At 61.7% G+C, this 18,112-nt stretch overlaps 1 protein-coding gene across 7 annotated transcripts in view; it reads left to right on the top strand.

The window, feature by feature from the left end:
* Positions 1–1,992: 1,992 nt before the first annotated feature.
* The window catches only part of ARHGEF2 (Rho/Rac guanine nucleotide exchange factor 2), a 37,413-nt gene continuing 21,293 nt past the window's right edge, over positions 1,993–18,112 (top strand). The window contains exons 1-4 of one of the 7 annotated variants that reach the window (XM_054050837.1): positions 1,993–2,133; positions 3,309–3,417; positions 3,675–3,714; positions 6,299–6,401. In XM_054050837.1, coding sequence (XP_053906812.1) covers positions 6,384–6,401 — 18 coding nt within the window. In that variant the 5' untranslated portion in view covers positions 1,993–2,133; positions 3,309–3,417; positions 3,675–3,714; positions 6,299–6,383. Of the gene's footprint in view, positions 2,134–3,308; positions 3,418–3,611; positions 3,715–6,298; positions 6,402–10,155; positions 10,260–13,585; positions 13,604–13,768; positions 14,066–16,517; positions 16,674–16,722; positions 16,879–18,112 lie in introns of those variants that run through there. The other 6 variants (XM_054050843.1, XM_054050841.1, XM_054050845.1 and 3 more) reach the window with 6 other exon arrangements.

The following is an 18,112-nucleotide window of genomic DNA, read 5'->3' as shown; positions in this document are numbered from 1 at the left end:
ACCGTCTTTGTTCTTTACTTCTGGGGTTTGGCTCCAAGAGCAGGAGATGGGGTTTGGTTTAACGAGGGGGTAGCGTGGTCCAGACGGAGCTGCTGCGAGGTGGGATGGGGGTGAGGAGGAGGGGGGTTTGGGGGGCTACGAGATGCGCCCCTCGGGGGCATTGGGCAGCTCGTGTGTCTCGGGGTGTCGGGATGCTCAGGGGCTCCTCCAGCTCCGTGCAGCCCTTCACCGGGAGGCACAGCCAGGATAAAACCTCCCCAGGTCCCATCCTGAAACCTTCTCATATCCCATCCTGAAACCTCCCCAGATCCCATCCTGAAACCTCCTCAGATCCCATCCTGACACCTCTTCACATCCCATCCTGAAACCTTCTCATATCCCATCCTGAAACCTTCTCATATCCCATCCTGAAACCCCTCCAGGTCCCATCCTGAAACCTCATATCCCATCCTGAAACCTCTTCGCATCCCATCCTGAAACCTCCCCAGATCCCATCCTGAAACCTCTTCGGATCCCATCCTGAAACCTCCCCAGATCCCATCCTGACACCTCTTCGGATCCCATCCTGAAACCTCTTCAGATCCCATCCTGAAACCTCCTCAGATCCCATCCTGAAACCTCTTCAGATCCCATCCTGAAACCTCTTCACATCCCATCCTGAAACCTCCTCGGATCCCATCCTGAAACCTCTCCAGGTCCATTCTGAAACCTCTCCAGGTCCCATCCTGAAACCTCCCCAGGTCTCATCCTGAAACCTCTTCACATCCCATCCTGAAACCTCCTCGGATCCCATCCTAAAACCTTTCCAGATCCCATCCTGAAACCTCTCCAGGTTCCATCCTGAAACCCTCCCAGATCCCATCCTGAAACCTCTCCAGGTCTCATCCTGAAACCTCTTCAGATCCCATCCTGAAACTTCCTCGGATCCCATCCTGAAACCTCTCCAGATCCCATCCTGAAACCTCTTCACATCCCATCCTGAAACCTCCCCAACTCTCATCCCGGAACCTCTTCACATCCCATCCTGAAACCTCTTCACATCCCATCCTGAAACCTGGGGTGGTGGCTGTGGGAGATGGGACCCCACCACCACCCAACCCACCGCCCTGGCCAAGCCGGCGGGTGAGGAGCCGCTCTCATCCCGGCCAAATTCCTGGGAGCTTAATGAGTAACCGGCAGTGAGGTGTTGGCCCCGGAGCGAGTGTTTGCCTCCGCGCGCTCCCTCCAGCCGTGTTTGCGCAGGGCTGGAACGCTCTCCATCACCAGCACTGCAGGCTTGGGGGGGCCCCCCACCATCCATGGGGCTCCGGGGGGGACACCATGGGGATGGCGGCTCTTCTTTATGGCCATCATAAGCTTTCGGGGCTATAAGAGAGGCGGTAAATCCGATCCGGGGGGACTCAGCTGAGACCCCCACAACTCATTCCATGCCCCGCGATGAGGTTGAGCTGCTCATTCCCAACGCCTCCATTCCTCCGTTCCGCAGCATCCGGCGCTGAGCGTGGCATGGATGGGCCCCACATCTTCCTGGGAGAAGGTGCCCTCTGCGGGGTTCTGGGTCAGAGGCGTCGCTGTGTGTCCGTCCTGGAGCCCTTCATCACCCCCAAAGCTGCTTGGGAGGAGGAAGATGAGGATGAAGGCGGCTTTCGGGGGGTACCGTTGCGGCGATCCTGTGCTCTCCGCACCTCCATCCGCTGCCAGGACCCTTTCCGCCGGCACAGCTGGGAGCCGGGCAAGGAGCTGCGCGGGGTCCCCGGCTACGAGCAGCTCAGGTAGCGGTGATGTACCCCATGTCCTCACCCCAACGCCGCAGCCGTGCCCTCGCTGCTCCCCGAACCCCACTCCAGGGGTTGGGACAATCCGTGTCCCCTCCTTGGTTGCACCCCAAGGATGAGCATCCCTTGTCCCCCAAAAGCCAGGGGGGGTCACCCCATCTCCAGCTCAAGGTCCCCCTTTGCGCCCCGCAGTGTGAGCCTCAAAGGGTTGAGCCCCGAAGAGTTGGAGTCCAGCGCGGAGCAGCTGGAGAGGCACCGGAGGGACCCCCGGAGAGCCCCCCTCGTCCACAGCAACGACGACCTGGAGTCCCTGCTCTCCGAGGACGAGGAGGACGAGGCCGATGTGCGGCGGGCGCAGGTAGGACCTCCATCCTCCTCTTCCTCCTCTTCCTCCTCCAAGCACCCCAGGGTCGGTCTGGTCACCCAGCACCCATCTGCGGCCAGGGGATGGATTTGGGGGTTCAACCTGGATGACGTAGGGGATCGTGTTAGGTCCCCCTTCTTGGGGCTTCTCCATCATCCTGGAACCAGGATGCTCCTGCCCAAGCTTTGTGATCTCAGATCCAGAGCGGAACATGATGGGTCCCCAGGAAAGCCCCTTCCTGGGTGGCTTCTCCACCATCCTGGGTGGCTTCTCCATCATCCTGGAACCAGGGTATTCCTGCCAAAGCTTCATGATCTGAGACCCAGAAGGGATCATGATGGGTCCCCAGGAAAGCCACTTTCTGGGTGACTTCTCCACCATCCTGGGTGGCTTCTCCATCACCCTGGAACCAGGATATTCCTGCCAGAGCTTCATGATCCCAGATCCAGAAGGGATCACAATGGGTCTTCCTGGGTGGCTTCTCCACCATCCTGGGTGCCTTCTCCATCACCCTGGGACCAGGATATTCCTGCCAAAGCTTTATGATCCGAGACCCAGAAGGGATCATGATGGGTCTCCAGGAAAGCCCCTTCCTGGGTGGCTTCTCCATCACCCTGGGACCAGGATATTCCTGCCAGAGCTTCGTGATCCCAGATCCAGAAGGGATCATGATGGGTCACCAGGAAAGCCCTTTCCTGGGTGGTTTCTCCATCACCCTGGGACCAGGATATTCCTGCCAGAGCTTCATGATCCCAGATCCAGAAGGGATCACAATGGGTCTTCCTGGGTGGCTTCTCCACCATCCTGGGTGCCTTCTCCATCACCCTGGGACCAGGATATTCCTGCCAAAGCTCCATCATCCAAGACCCAGAAGGGATCATGATGGGTCTCCAGGAAAGCCCCTTCCTGGTTGGCTCCACCACCATCCCGGGTGGCTTTGCCATCATCTTGGGACTGGGACGCTCCTCCTTCACGATCTCAGACCCAGAGGTGAACACGATGGGTCCCCAGGAAATCCCCTTCCTGGGTGGCTTTGCCACCACCCTGGGACCGAGACGCCCCTTCCCGAGCTGCGTTACCCTCTGGGAGCAGCTTCCTTTCGGGGCTCAGGGCAGGGGGGGCCAAATCGGAGCCGGTGCCCACTGTGCCAACCCCACCACCTCCGGCAGGAGGATGCGCGGACGCTGCCGGCAACCCTGGCCAAGCCGAGCCCCGGCGCCTGTGCCCTCTCCACATCGGCATCGCTCGGCATCATCGACAGCTTCTCCGCCGCGGAGGGTGAGCAGCAGCACCCACATCCCCCTCCAGGGCAGGACCAGGGGTGGTGGATCCCATGTTTCACCCCTCCTCCGGCGCTGCATCCCCATCCCTGCTCCCAACCTCCCTAATAACCACCCAAAAAATCGATGCCGCTGCCGCCAAAGTTAATTATTTCTCCCTCCCCACCCCGCGGCTGCCGTGGACGGCGGCGAACGCTTCCCCCAACCGAAAGAGAAGCGCTTCGACTTCTCTTGGAATTCTTTTTTTCATTACAGAAATCTCCCCGTTCGCCTCGCGGCGGTGTCTGCTCAATGGGTGAGTCGGGGGGTACAGGGCTGGGGGGGTCCCCCCTTGTGCCGGGGGGGGGTCAGAGAACACCGAGAGGATGTTTAGAGGTGGAAATATTGGTCCAAAATGGGATTTGGTTGGTGGTACCCAAGGGGGGGACACACGATGGCGTGCGGCAGGGTTAGGCTGAGACCGGACACAACTCATCACAAGCAGAGGGGTGGAAGGGGACGCTGGGTGTCCCCGGTGTCCCCAGGGCACCCCACTCCTGGCAGGGTACGGCACGGCCCCCCCGGCGCCTGTCACAGCCCATTCCCGTCCTCATTAGGGCGTTCGGTTCTTCCCGGGCATCATCGCGCCCAGCGTTGGCCGTGAGCCGCGCGGGGGACGAGGGAGGACAGGGATGGGGACAAAGAGGGGGGCCCCGAACCCCCTTCTCGGACAGGAGGGTGCTGGGGGCTCTGTGGATCCCAAACCCTGTGACCCAAGGGATGGGGGGAGCAGGATTTGTGTACCCCTCCAGGGAAAAGGGGGGCTCTGTGCCCCTGGCACTCCCAGCCTCAGGGCTGCACCCATGGAAATGGGGACCCCCCCCTCTGCACCCCGAGAAATTGGGACCCTTCCTTTGCACCCACAGAAATTGGGACCTCCTCTGCACCCACAGAAATTGGGACCCCCTCTGCGCCCATAGAAACTGGGGACCCCCTCTGCACCCAGAGAAATTAGGACCCCCCCCCGCACCCACAGAAATTGTGGAACCCCCCCCTGCACCCAGAGAAACTGGGGACCCCTACCTTGCTCCCCAAATGACAGAGCTGGTGACACAGTGAGGGGGGGACACCGAGGAGATGTGGGGGTCACCCAGTAGAGGATGTGGGGGTCACTGAGGGGGAAATAGGGGGGTCACTGAGGAGGAGATGTGGGGGTCACTGGGGAGAGGGTGTGGGGGGCATTGAGGAGGAGATATGGGGGTAACCAAGGAGAGGATGTGGGGGTCACTCAGGAGGAGATGTGGGGGTCACCGAGGAGGGGATGTGGGGGTCACTGAGGAAGAGATGTGGGGGTCACCAAGGAGAGAATGTGGGGGTCACTGAGGAAGGGATATGGGGGTCACTGAGGAGAGGGTGTGGGGGTCATTGGGGAGGAGATATGGGGGTAACTAAGGAGAGAATATGGGGGTCACTCAGGAGGAGATGTGGGGGTCACCGAGGAGGGGATATGGGGGTCACTGCAGAGGGGACATGGGGGTCACTGAGGAGGAGATATGGGGGTCACTGAGGAGGAGACATGGGGGTCACTGAGGGGGAGATGTGGGGGTCACTGAGGAGAGAGTGTGGGGGTCACTGAGGGGGAAATGTGGGGGTCACTGAGGAGGGGACTTGGGGTTCACTGAAGAGGAGATATGGGGGTCACTGAGGAGGAGATATGGGGTTCATTGTGGAGGAGATATGGGGGTCACTGAGGAGGGGACATGGGGGTCACTGAGGAGGAGATGTGGGGGTTACTGAGGAGGAGATATGGGGGTCACTGAGGAGAGGGTGTGGGGGTCACTGAGGAGGAGATATGGGGGTCACTAAGGAGAGGGTGTGGGGGTCACTGAGGGGGAGATGTGGGGGTCACTGAGGAGGGGCATGGGGGTCACTGAGGAGGGGACGTGAGGGTCACTGAGGAGGAGATATGGGGTTCATTGTGGAGGAGATATGGGGGTCACAGAGGAGATATGGGGGTCACCGAGGAGGGGATGTGGGGTTCATTGTGGAGGAGATATGGGGGTCACAGAGGAGATATGGGGGTCACCGAGGAGGGGATGTGGGGTTCATTGTGGAGGAGATATGGGGGTCACAGAGGAGATATGGGGGTCACCGAGGAGGGGATGTGGGGTTCATTGTGGAGGAGATATGGGGGTCACTGAGGAGGAGATATGGGGTTCATTGTGGAGGAGATATGGGGGTCACTGAGGAGGAGATATGGGGTTCATTGTGGAGGAGATATGGGGGTCACTGAGGAGGAGATATGGGGTTCATTGTGGAGGAGATATGGGGGTCACTGAGGAGGAGATATGGGGTTCATTGTGGAGGAGATATGGGGGTAACTAAGGAGAGAATATGGGGGTCACTCAGGAGGAGATATGGGGGTCACTGTGGAGGAGATGTGGGGGTCACTGAAGGGGAAACAGGGGGGTCACTGAGGAGGAGATATGGGGTTCATTGTGGAGGAGATATGGGGGTCACTGAGGAGGAGATATGGGGTTCATTGTGGAGGAGATATGGGGGTCACTGAGGAGACACGGGGGTCACGGAGGAGATATGGGGGTCACTGAGGAGATACGGGGGTCACGGAGGAGATATGGGGGTCACTGAGGAGACACGGGGGTCACTGAGGAGATACGGGGGTCACAGAGGAGACACGGGGGTCACAGAGGAGACACGGGGGTCACTGAGGAGGGCACGAGGGTCTCCCCGCACCCCGCGGGGCTCGGGCTGAACAGAGCGGCCCTCTGTGCTGGGCCCGCAGCCGCCGCGGGGCCGCCGCTCGCTCCTCCCCGTCCGCCGGGGCCGAGGAGGAGAGGACAGAGGGGGATTTGTCCACCCCGCGGCCTCGTCTCCCGCAGCCCCGGCGCGGGGAGGGGCGCGCAGCTGGCGGCGGAGGCGGCCGAGGAGACCCCCCTGGGCAGGACCCTCAGCTTCATCACGAGGATGACGGGCAAGGCGAAGGTAAAGAGCGGGCGGCGGGGAGGAGGGGTTCGAGGGGGCCAAATCGCACCCCGAAACGCGGCGCTGGGGTTGGGATGGGATGAGGGCCGCGTGGCGTCTTCTGCCCTTCAGCGGGAGCCGTGCCTCAGTTTCCCCTTGCCAGGCACCGCCTGCCGCGGGGGTTTCTTTTTGGGTTTTTGGGGGTTGAAAAAGAGGGGGATAACCCCCAAAAGCGCTCGGAGAAGGGATAGAGGACAGAATGGTCCCAGTGACCATTGGGTTGGGTGGCAGTGCCATCGCCCGCTGTCGCCGTCCCCGCGTTCACACCCCGCCGTGCACGCGGAGGGCGAGGGTTGGCGTAGGCCCATGGCGTTCCCGGCGTGGCGAAGGGCTCTTGGCTGTCCCGGGATGGCGTTGGGTACCGCTGGCGAAGCCGTTCTGCCCCACGGCAAAGATGGGGGCTGCGTGGGACCCCCAAGTTTGCCGTGGGGTGGTGGGAACGGGGCTGGAGGACGTGAGGTTATTCCTGGCAACGGGAGCGCTTGTTTGTGCGCTGAGCTCATTGCCCTCCCCTGGGCCTCTCCGCTTCCATCCCGGCTGTTTCCTGCAGCGATTCCTTCATTTGGGATATTATCCGCCCGCCGAGCCCACTCGTGCCTCAGTTTCCCCATTGCTCACTGGAGGCGATGCCCGCTTGTAAGGTGCTTTGGTTGCCTTTTGGTGGCTGCGGGGCACCGAGGGGTACGGAGGAAGGGGGAATATCCTCTTTGGCCACCGCTGCCCCCCTCCCACGGTGCCAGGAGCTTGAGGGGAAACTGAGGCACAGCAGCGCACGCGGCATCTTGCGGGCGCAGCATCTTTATGCCCCCCTTTTTTGGGGGTGAATCTCACCTCGGGAGGGGGGGTGTTGTGATTTGCCCGCCAGGCAAAGCCATTAATCCCCCACCCCACACTCCCCCCCTCCCCAGCGCCTGATCTCATCCTGCTTCCTCCGCGCCGGCTCAGCCGCCAGCTGTTAACATCATCGCGGGGCCCCCGTTCCCCCCGCCGCGGCCAACCAGGCTGAGCGCCGCCAGGGCTTCATCCTCGTCCCGTCCCGAGGCTGAAAATGGGTTTAAATCCAGATTATTTATTTTTTATTATTATTATTATTGTGGTTACTATTATAGTTATTTCTATTTAGGGATGCTCAGAGCCCCCACGAGAGATCGGCAAAGTTTGTGGTCTATCAATCCCCAGCGAGGGGTGGGGGTCCCCAAGGCTGAGAGCGCTGGGGGGGGGATCAGGATTTGGCCCCATGGATAAGGATCAGGGTTTGGGCCCATGGAGGGGGATCAGGATTTGGCCCCATGGAGGGGGATCAGGATTTGACCCCATGGAGAGGGGGATCAGGATTTGGCCCCATGGTTAAGGGTCAGGATTTGGCCCCATGGAGGGGGGATCAGGATTTGACCCCATGGATAAGGATCAGGATTTGGCCCCATGGAGGGTGGATCAGGATTTGGCCCCATGGAGGGGGGGGATCAGGATTTGGCCCCGTGGAGGGGAGGATCAGGATTTGGCCCCATGGAGAGCGATCGGGATTTGGCCCTATGTAGGGTGGATCAGGATTTGACCCCATGGAGAGCGATCAGGATTTGGCCCCATGGAGGGGGGGATCAGGATTTGACCCCATGGAGAGGGGGATGAGGGTTTGGCCCCATGGAGGGGGGGATCAGGATTTGGCCCCACGGAGAGGGGGATGAGGATTTGGCCCCATGGAGGGGGGGATCAGGATTTGGCCCCATGGAGAGGGGGGATGAAGGTTTGGCCCCATGGAGGGGGATCAGGATTTGGCTGCACGGATGGGGATCAGGTTGTGGCCCCTTGAAGAGCGATCAGGATTTGGCCCCATGGATGGGGATCAGGATTGTGGCCCCATGGAGAGGGATCAGGATTTGGCCCCATGGAGAGCGATCAGGATTTGGCCCCACGGAGGGGGAAATGGTGCTGATCGCCGCCAGGGCAGCGAGGATGCTGAGCCGGGCACGTGGCGATTGCATCATGTTGGGGGGGTGCTAAGGATCGGGGCGGGGGGGCACCACCCCAGCGTCGCTGCATGGGGGTGCACAGTGCAGCCCCCCAACACGGCCCCCGAGGCGCTGAGGGCACAGCGAGGGCGTCGGAGGGGTCTGTCAGGAGGGACAGATCCTGCTCAGGGGGTGCTCAGAGCTTGGGGGGCACAGACCCTGGTTGGGGGGTGCTCAGAGCTTGGGGGGCACAGATCCTGTCTTAGGGGGTGCTCAGAGTTTGGGGGGCACAGATCCTGGTTTGGGGGTGCTCAGAGCTTGGGGGGCACAGATCCTGGTTGGGGGGTGTCCTCATAGGTTGGGGGGCACAGATCCTGGTTTGGGGGTGCTCAGAGCTTGGGGGGCACAGATCCTGTCTTGGGGGCTGCTCAGAGCCCAAGTGAGGACCCCAAGTGAGGGGACCCCAAAAATAAGGACGTCAGTAGAGTGGAGTCCAAGAGAGGGGACCCCAAGCGAGGGGACCCCCAAAATAAGGACCTCAGTAGAGTGGAGTCCAAGAGAGGGGACCCCAAGCGAGGGGAACCCCAAAATAAGGACGTCAGTAGAGTGGAGTCCAAGAGAGGGGACCCCAAGTGAGGGGACCCCCAACATAAGGACTTCAGTAGAGTGAAGGCCAAAAGAGGGGACCCCAAGCGAGGGGACCCCCAAACTAAGGACCTCAGTAGAGTGGAGGCCAAAAGAGGGGACCCCCAAAATAAGGACCTCAGTAGAGTGGCGGCCAAGAGAGAGGACCCCAAGTGAGGGGACCCCCAAAATAAGAACCTCAGTAGAGTGGAGGCCAAAAGAGGGGATCCCCAAAATAAGGATGTCAGTAGAGTGGAGGCCAAAAGAGGGGACCCCCAAACTAAGGACCTCAGTAGAGTGGAGGCCGAAAGAGGGGACCCCCAAACTAAGGACGTCAGTAGAGTGGAGTCCAAGAGAGGGGACCCCAAGTGAGGGGACCCCCAAAATAATGACCTCAGTAGAGTGGAGGCCAAAAGAGGGGACCCCAAGCGAGGGGACCCCCAAAATAGGACCTCAGTAGAGTGGAGGCCAAGAGAGGGGACCCCCAAAATAAGGACCTCAGTAGAGTGGCGGCCAAGAGAGAGGACCCCAAGTGAGGGGACCCCCAAAATAAGAACCTCAGTAGAGTGGAGGCCAAAAGAGGGGATCCCCAAAATAAGGATGTCAGTAGAGTGGAGGCCAAAAGAGGGGACCCCCAAACTAAGGACCTCAGTAGAGTGGAGGCCGAAAGAGGGGACCCCCAAAATAAGGACCTCAGTAGAGTGGAGGCCAAAAGAGGGGACCCCAAGAGAGGGGACCCCCAAAATAAGGACCTCAGTAGAGTGGAGGCCAAAAGAGGGGACCCCAAGCGAGGGGACCCCCAAACTAAGGACCTTAGTAGAGTGGAGGCCAAAAGAGGGGACCCCCAAACTAAGGACCTCAGTAGAGTGGAGTCCAAGAGAGGGGACCCCCAAAATAAGGACCTCAGTAGAGTGGAGGCCAAGAGAGGGGACCCCAAGCAAGGGGACCCCCAAAATAAGGACCTCAGTAGAGTGGAGTCCAAGAGAGGGGACCCCAAGTGAGGGGACCCCAAGCGAGGGGTCCCCCAACAGAGGGTCTTGCAGAGATCACCGTTGCACCGCGGGTCCCATCCGGCGCCGCTGGGCTCCGGGTGCCGCGGGGACCGTGGGGTGCGGAGCGGCCGCCGAGGGGAGGGACTGTGCTATTTCAGGAAGAAATCATAACCGGACGGGGGGGGCCGAGTTCGCCACCGCCTCCGCCCGCGTCCCGGGGAGCCCCCGCCATGGCCGCCCGGCGCGCGCCCGCGGTGAGTCGGGAGCCCACGGCTCCGGGGGTCCACCCGAGAGCACCCATCGAGGGGCCACGCTTGGGAATGGGGGATGTTGGGGGGCACGGTGGGGATCCCCAAAGATCGGGTACCCGCGATGCCGTGGGGCAGCTGCGTCTCTGCCACGATGCTCGTCGAGAGATTTGGGGTGAACTTGACTTTGTGGGGTGGGACCTTGCAGTTCCCCCCATGGTTTTGGGGCACAAGGGGGATCCCCAAAGATCCGGTACCCGCGATGCCATGGGGCGGCTGCATCCCCATGGCGATGCCTGTTGGGAGATTCGGTGTTGGGGTGCATCCGACTTTGCAGAGTGGGACCCTGCAGTTCCCCCCATGGCTGTGGGGCACAGTGGGGATCCCCAAAGATTGGGTACCCGCGATGCCGTGGGGCGGCTGCGTCCCCGCCACGATGCCCATTGGGAGATTTGGGGTGAACCCAACTTCGCAGGGTGGGACCTTGCAGTTTGCCCCATGGCTTTGGGGCACAGTGGGGATCCCCAAAGATTGGGTACCAGCGATGCTGTGGGGCAGCTGCATCCCCATGGCGATGCCTGTTGGGAGATTCGGTGTTGGGGTGCATCCGACTTTGAGGGGTGGGACCCTGCAGTTCCCCCCATGGCTGTGGGGCACAGTGGGGATCCCCAAAGATTGGGTACCCACGATGCCGTGGGGTGGCTGTGTCCCTGCCACGATGCTCGTTGAGAGATTTGGGGTGAACTTGACTTTGCGGGGTGGGACCTTGCAGTTCACCCCAAGGCTTTGGGGCACAAGGGGGATCCCCAAAGATTGGGTACCAGTGATGCTGTGGGGCGGCTGCATCCCCATAGCAATACCCGATGGGATATTTGGTGTTGGAGTGAATCTGACTTCACGGGGTGGAGCCTTGGAGTTCCCCCCATGGCTGTGGGGCACAAGGGGGATCCCCAAAGATCCGGTACCTGCGATGCTGTGGGGTGGCTGCATCCCCACAGTGATACCCAATGGGATATTTGATGTTGGGGTGAATCTGACCTCATGGGGGGATCACAGGGTTCCCCCCATGGCTGTGGGGTGCAGTGGGGCATCCCTATGGATCCGGTACCCGCGATGCCGTGGGGTGGCTGCATCCCCATGGTGATACCCAATGGGATATTTGATGTTGGGGTGAATCTGACCTCATGGGGGGATCACAGGGTTCCCCCCGAGGGCTGTGGGGGATCCCTATGGATCCGGTACCCGCGATGCCGTGGGGCAGCTGCATCCCCACAGCGATGCCCAATGGGATATTTGATGTTGGGGTGAATCTGACCTCATTGGGGGGATCACAGGGTTCCCCCCAAGGGCTGTGGGGGATCCCTATGGATCCGATACCCGCGATGCCATGGGGCCGCTGCATCCCCACGGCGATACCCGATGGGATATTGGCTCTGGGGTGACTCTGGGCTCACACGTGGGGCCCACGCGGTACCCCCCAGGGCTGTGGGGTCCCCTCGCACCCATCTCCCCCCCCCCCCCCCCCCCCCCTTCCTGAGGTTTTATGGCGGAGCTGCCACCGCTTCCCCCTTCACCCTCTTCGCCACGTGATGCTCGCGGGGCTTTCCAGCGCCCGGATCCATCCGTGCCACGCGGGCAGCGGCACCAGAACCCCCCCGGGCATCGCCGCAGCCCCATCCTGCCCCGCTTGGCGTCCCTTCCGTCGGGTTTGGGGTCACGCCTGGGCAGGGGGGGGCAGGAGCCAACCCCAACCGGAGGGGTTGGTGCCCAGCGACGAAAGGAGACCTCAGGAATGGAGTTCAGGGTGAAAGGAGGAGCGGAACCGCGGCGGCCTCGCGAGGCTTTGGTTCTGCTTTTGGCATCGCCATTTGGTCAAAGCCGCCCTTGGCAGCGTGTGCCGAGCCGGCGGCGGCATCGACGGCTCCGCTTCCCCGGGAGCTGCCTGCGTCCGTGCGTCCCGGCGTCCGTGCATCCCACCCCGAGGGGTGCAGCCCTGCCCGCGTGGCTGCATCCGGAGTGACCCCAGGGTGTTCAGTCCTGGATCCAGAGTGACCCCCGTGTGCCCAAGCCCAGATCCAGAGTGACCCCGGGTGCCCCTTCCCAGATCTGGAGTGACCCCAAGATGCCCAGTCCTGGATCCAGAGTGACCTCGGGTGCCCCTTCCCAGATCCGGAGTGACCCTGGGTGCCCATTCCCAGATCCGGAGTGACCCCAGGGTGACCAGTTCTGGATCCGGAGTGACCCCCGTGTGCCCAAGCCCAGATCCAGAGTGACCCCGGGTGCCCCTTCCCAGATCCAGAGTGACCCCAGGGTGCCCCTTCCCAGATCTGGAGTGACCCCAGGGTGTCCAGTCCTGGATCCAGAGTGAACCCCGTGTGCCCAAGCCCAGATCCAGAGTGACCCCGGGTGCCTGTGAGTGACCCCGGGTGCCAGTTCCCAGATCCAGAGTGACCCCAGGTGCTCATTCCCATATCTGGAGCATCCCTCAGTGCCCATTCCCAATCCAGAGCAACCCTGGATGTCAGTTCTCTGATCTGGAGTGAGCCCAGGAAGCCAAGTCCCAGATCTGGAGTGACCCTTGGTGCCCATTGCCAGATCTGGAGTGACCCCAGAGTGCTGGGTCACTAATCCGGAGTGACACCAGCTGCCCATTCCTGGATCCAGAGTGACTCCAGGTGCCTGTGAGTGACCCTGGGTGCCCATTCCCAGATCTGGAGTGACACCAGGATGCCCAGTCCTGGATCCAGAGTGACCCCAGGATGCCCAGTCCTGGATCCAGACTGACCCCGGGGTGTTGGGTCACCAATCCAGAGTGACACCAGCTGCCCATTCCTGGATCCAGAGTGACTCCAGGTGCCCGTGAGTGACCCTGGGTGCCCATTCCCCGATCTGGAGTGACCCCAGGATGCCCACTCCTGGATCCAGAGTGACCCTGCATGGATGCAACTCCCTGTGGGCGCATCCCTGCCCGTGTGGCTGCATCCCACCCAATTCCCGCAGCGTTTTCAGCGCCGGATTTGGCACCGCCGTGATGTTTCCTCAGCCGAGCGTTGGACCTGGGTGACCTTTAAGTTCCCTTCTGACCCAAACCATTCCCTGATCCTCTTTGCCGCTGGCGTCGATTCCCGCAGGGAAACTGAGGCAGCTCATGGAGAGCCGCAGCAGCGCTCGGCAACGCCGCTGCCTTTTCCTGGTTACTCATTAAACCGGGAGCCACCGGTGCCTTTCCTGGTTGCCCACACCGCTCCGTCCCTTTGGAGAGCATCAGTGCCACCGGCCTCGGAAACACGGAGAAAACGCATCCGGCTTTGCTTCAGGATCCGTTGGCACCGCTGCGACCCCAGAGCCAGGTGGGATCCCTCATCCCGGTGCTCGCCGGGTGCTTCGTGGGGGACAGAGGTCCCCCCAAAAGCCACCCCTTGGCCACAGCCCCCAACCTCGGAGCCATTCCGGTACCTCTTGGCAACTACCGTAGCGTTATCTCTGGATAAATCCGATAAATCCCGGCTTCTCCCCGCTGGCGGGTTAATATTTGACCGGATTCCGGTTAGCCCAGCTCCCGGCGCCGGGGGCCTCCCCGTTCCTGGGGTTTTTAAGGAGAAGGGGAGGAAAAAAAAGCCATTTTTCCCCCAAATATCCCTTTCAGCCCAACTTTCCGGCGCTGAGAACGGGGAAGGAAATGTGACTTTTCCTCTCCCTTCTCGCCAAAGCTCTTGGGAAGCCGCAGCATCACCGGAGCAGCTCCCGGGGAGTTGGATCCGGCTTCGGTTCGCTCCGTTTGGGAAAGGAAAGCCCTGGAATGGAGGAAGCAGGTTGGGGCCGTTGGGATGGGGTTTGTGCGTCACCCTGAAACCGCGCTTTGAGGGTGTCGGAGCCCCATGGGAGCGGGCAAAGGGGGGGGGGATTGAAATTCCATGGGATTTTCTTCTTCGTTTGGGGATTCCGGCCCTGTGGCAAAGGGTTCGGTGTCGCCCTGGGAGGATGGAGGCGGTGCAGGAGTTGTGGTACCTAAAAGGGGTCTGTGGGGAGGGGAAACTGAGGCACGAGAGCAACAGCCGGTGATGCTCTGATGAGATCCAGAGTGAGCGAGCCCAGGTACCTGCTGTTGGATCGGGAGTGAATCCAGGGTACCTGGTCCCGGATCCGGAGCAACTCTTGTGTGCCCATTCCCAGATCTGGAGTGACCCCCGTGTGCCCAAGCCCAGATCCGCAGTGATCCTGGGTGCCTATGAGTGACCCCGGGTGCCCATTCCTTGATCCGGAGTGACTCCGGGGTGCCCATTCCTGGATCCAGACTGACCCCGGGATGTTGGGTCACCAATCCGGAGTGACACCAGCTGCCCATTCCTGGATCCAGAGTGACTCCAGGTGCCTGTGAGTGATCCCAGGTGCCCATTCCCAGATCTGGAGTGACCCCCATGTGCCCAGTCCTGGATCCAGAGTGACCCCCATGTGCCCAAGCCCAGATCCGGAGTGATCCTGGATGCCTATGAGTGACCCCGGGTGCCCATTCCCAGATCCAGAGTGACCCCGGGGTGCCCAGTCCTGGATCCAGAGTGACCCCGGGGTGTTGGGTCACCAATCCGGAGTGACACCAGCTGCCCATTCCTGGATCCAGAGTGACTCCAGGTGCCCATTCCCCGATCCAGAGCATCCCTCAGTGCCCATTCCCAATCTGGAGTGACCCCGGGTGCCTTCTCCCAGATCCGGAGTAACTCCAGGTGCCAATTCCCACCCCATGCCCCCAACTTGGGGGGCTCTCCCCACCCCCACCCAGCCGAGGACGGGGGCAGTTTTGGGGTCCTGTGAAGAGGCGCTGGGGGGGGGGGTCTCGGGGATGGGGGGATGCTCATCGGAATGGGGGGGGGGTCCCTTTGGGGGGGGTCCCCAGTAAAGAGGGGGGGAGGATGCTCTGCAGGGCTCATGGTGCGGGGGGGGCTGCTGGGAGGACAAAGGTCCTCCTGCCGTCTCTGTCTGTCCTTCTGTCCATCCCACTGTCCACTCTTGTCCATCTCTGTCCACCTCTGCCCAACTTTCTCCATCCCTGTTCACCTTTGTCCACTCCTGCCCACCTCTGTCCACCCCTGTCCACCCTTGTCCACCTCTGTCCATCCCTGTTCACCTTCATCCACCCCTTTCCACCTCTGCCCAACTTTCTCCACCCCTGTTCACCTTTGTCCACTCCTGTCCACCTCTGCCCACCTTTGTCCATCCCTGTCCACCCTTGTCCACCTCTGTCCATCCCTGTCCACCTTCATCCACCTCTTTCCACCTTTGTCTACCTCTGTCCACCCCTGTCCACCTCTGCCCACCCCTGTTCACCTTCATCCACCCCTTTCCACCTCTGTCCACCTCTGCCCACCTTTGTCTGCCCCATCTACCCCTGTCCACCTCTGTCCATCCCTGTCCACCTTCATCCACCCCTTTCCACCCCTGCCCACCTCTGCCCACCTTTCTCCATCCCTGTCCATCCCTGTCCACCTCTCCCCACCTTTGTCCACCCCTGTCCACCTCTGTCCATCCCTGTTCACCTTCATCCACCCCTTTCCACCTCTGTCCACCCTTGTCCACCTCTCCCCACCCTTGTCCACCTCTCCCCACCTTCGTCCACCCCGTCCACCCCATCCACCCTTGTCCACCTCTGCCCACCTTCGTCCATCCCTGTCCACCCCTGCCCACCTTTGTCCATCCCTGTTCACCTTCATCCACCCCTTTCCACCTCTGCCCACCTTTCTCCATCCCTGTCCACCTTCATCCAACCCTGTCCACCCCTGTCCACCCTTGTCCACCTCTGTCCATCCCTGTCCACCTTCATCCAACCCTGTCCACCCCTGTCCACCCTTGTCCACCTCTGTCCATCCCTGTTCACCTTCATCCACCCCTTTCCACCTTTGTCCACCTTTCTCCATCCCTGTCCATCCCTGTCCACCCTTGTCTACCTCTCCCACCTTCATCCACCCCTTTCCACCTCTGTCCACCCCTGTCCACCTCTGCCCACCCCTGTCCACCCCTGTCCACCTTTGTCCACCCCTGTCCACCTCTGTCCATCCCTGTCCATCCCTGTCCACCTCTATCCACCTCTGCCCACCCCTGTCCACTCCTGTCCACCTTTGTCCATCCCTGTTCACCTTCATCCACCTCTGTCCACCCCTGTCCACCCCTGTCCACCCTCACCACCCCTCTCCACCCTCTCCCCATCCAATTGCCTTTCCCACCCCACCAACTTCTTCTCGGCGGCCCAACTTCCTCCATCGCTCTCCCGTCAGCCTCGTTTCCGCCGCGGCCGGACGCCGTTTGGTGGCGTGGAAACCCTCCGGCTCCGGCACGGCGGGCGAGGAAGGCGCCTTCTCCTCCTGCCCACGCTCAGGAGGGCGGTGGGACCCCCCCCCCTCGCACCCCACTTTTATTGCCTTCAACCCGGTAAAGACCCTGCCTCGCGCTCCGTCGGGCGATGGGGAAACTGAGGCACGGCGCGTCGGTAGCTTTGGCGGCAGAGTTTTGCCATCGCCCGCGAGGCTGAGGGCGAGGTGGGACCATCCCCACCCGCTTTTATTGTCCAAACCCAACGGAGACAACGCCTTTGGGCAACGGGGAAACTGAGGCACAGGGTTTTACCCATGGCTCGGTGAGGTTTTTGAGGGGGGTTCTGGGCAATCGCCGGAGCGTGTGGCAATCGCCGGCGTGGCGAAACGCTGGGCAAGGAGGGGGGGGACACAAGGGGGGGGGGACACAAAGAGTGGGGGGGACAAAGGGGGGGACCCAGCTGGTGCTGGCGCTTGGCAGGGCTTTGTGCGGCTGCTGGCGGGCGAGGCAGGTGGGTGTGCAAGGGGGGGGGCGAGGTGGGTGTGCAAAGCTCCTCTCCCTGCCTCAGTTTACCCCCAAATGGAGTGATATATATATATATTTTGGGGGGGGGGGGGCACCTCTCGATGCTGCGTTTTCCCCTGGAACGCGTGCACCGAGTTGCTCGGGGCTCAGCGCGAGGGTTTTGGGAGGGACATGGAGGTTTGGGGGGGAGCTCAGCCCTGAGGTTTGGGGTTCGGGGGGGGGGGGACACAGTGCGGGGGGGGGGGGGCGGACACACAGAGGGGAAGTGGTTGTTGGTTCCTGCGCCGCTCCGGGGGGGGGGGGAAATGGAAGGGTTTGTTTAAAGAAAGTTTCCTCTAAGGCTGTTTCGCCCCACCCTGAGCTGAGGAAGGGGGGGGAACTGGGGGTGCCCCCCCCCCATCGGGAAAAGGATGGATCCCAGACTCTTGGGGAGCCCCCCCTTGACCCCACTTTGGGAATGGGGCCCCCACATCCCTCCCTATCAAAGAGAGGAGGGAGGGGGGCACAGCTTTGAGACCCCCCCCCAACTGGGACGTACTGGTGGGAGATGGGATTTGTGCCCCCCCCACCCCGTGGTCCCCACTTTGGGAATGGGGGGGACCCCTATGTGTCCCCCCATTAAAGGTGTGGGGGGGGCACACTTTTACCCCCCCCCCAACTGGGATGTACTGGTGGGAAATGGGATTTGTGGGTCCCCCCCCACCCCGTGGTCCCCCACTTTGGGAATGGGGGGGACCCCCATGTGTCCCCCATTAAAGGTGGGGGGGGGGCACACTTTTACCCCCCCCAACTGGGATGTACTGGTGGGAGATGGGATTTGTGCCCCCCCCGTGGTCCCCACTTTAGGACTGGGGGGACCCCCATGCTGTCCCCACTTTGGGAATGGGGGGGACCCCCATGTGTCCCCCCATTAAAGGTGGGGGGGGCACACTTTTACCCCCCCCAACTGGGATGTACTGGTGGAAGATGGGATTTCCCCCCCACCCCCATGCTGTCCCCACTTTGGGAAGGGGGGGGACCCCCATGTGTCC

The sequence above is a fragment of the Cuculus canorus genome, chromosome 28 (assembly GCF_017976375.1).
Source record: "Cuculus canorus isolate bCucCan1 chromosome 28, bCucCan1.pri, whole genome shotgun sequence".
Lineage (NCBI taxonomy): Eukaryota > Metazoa > Chordata > Aves > Cuculiformes > Cuculidae > Cuculus > Cuculus canorus.
Note: the sequence above shows the minus strand (reverse complement) of the source record. Positions and strands in the feature narration are given on the sequence as shown.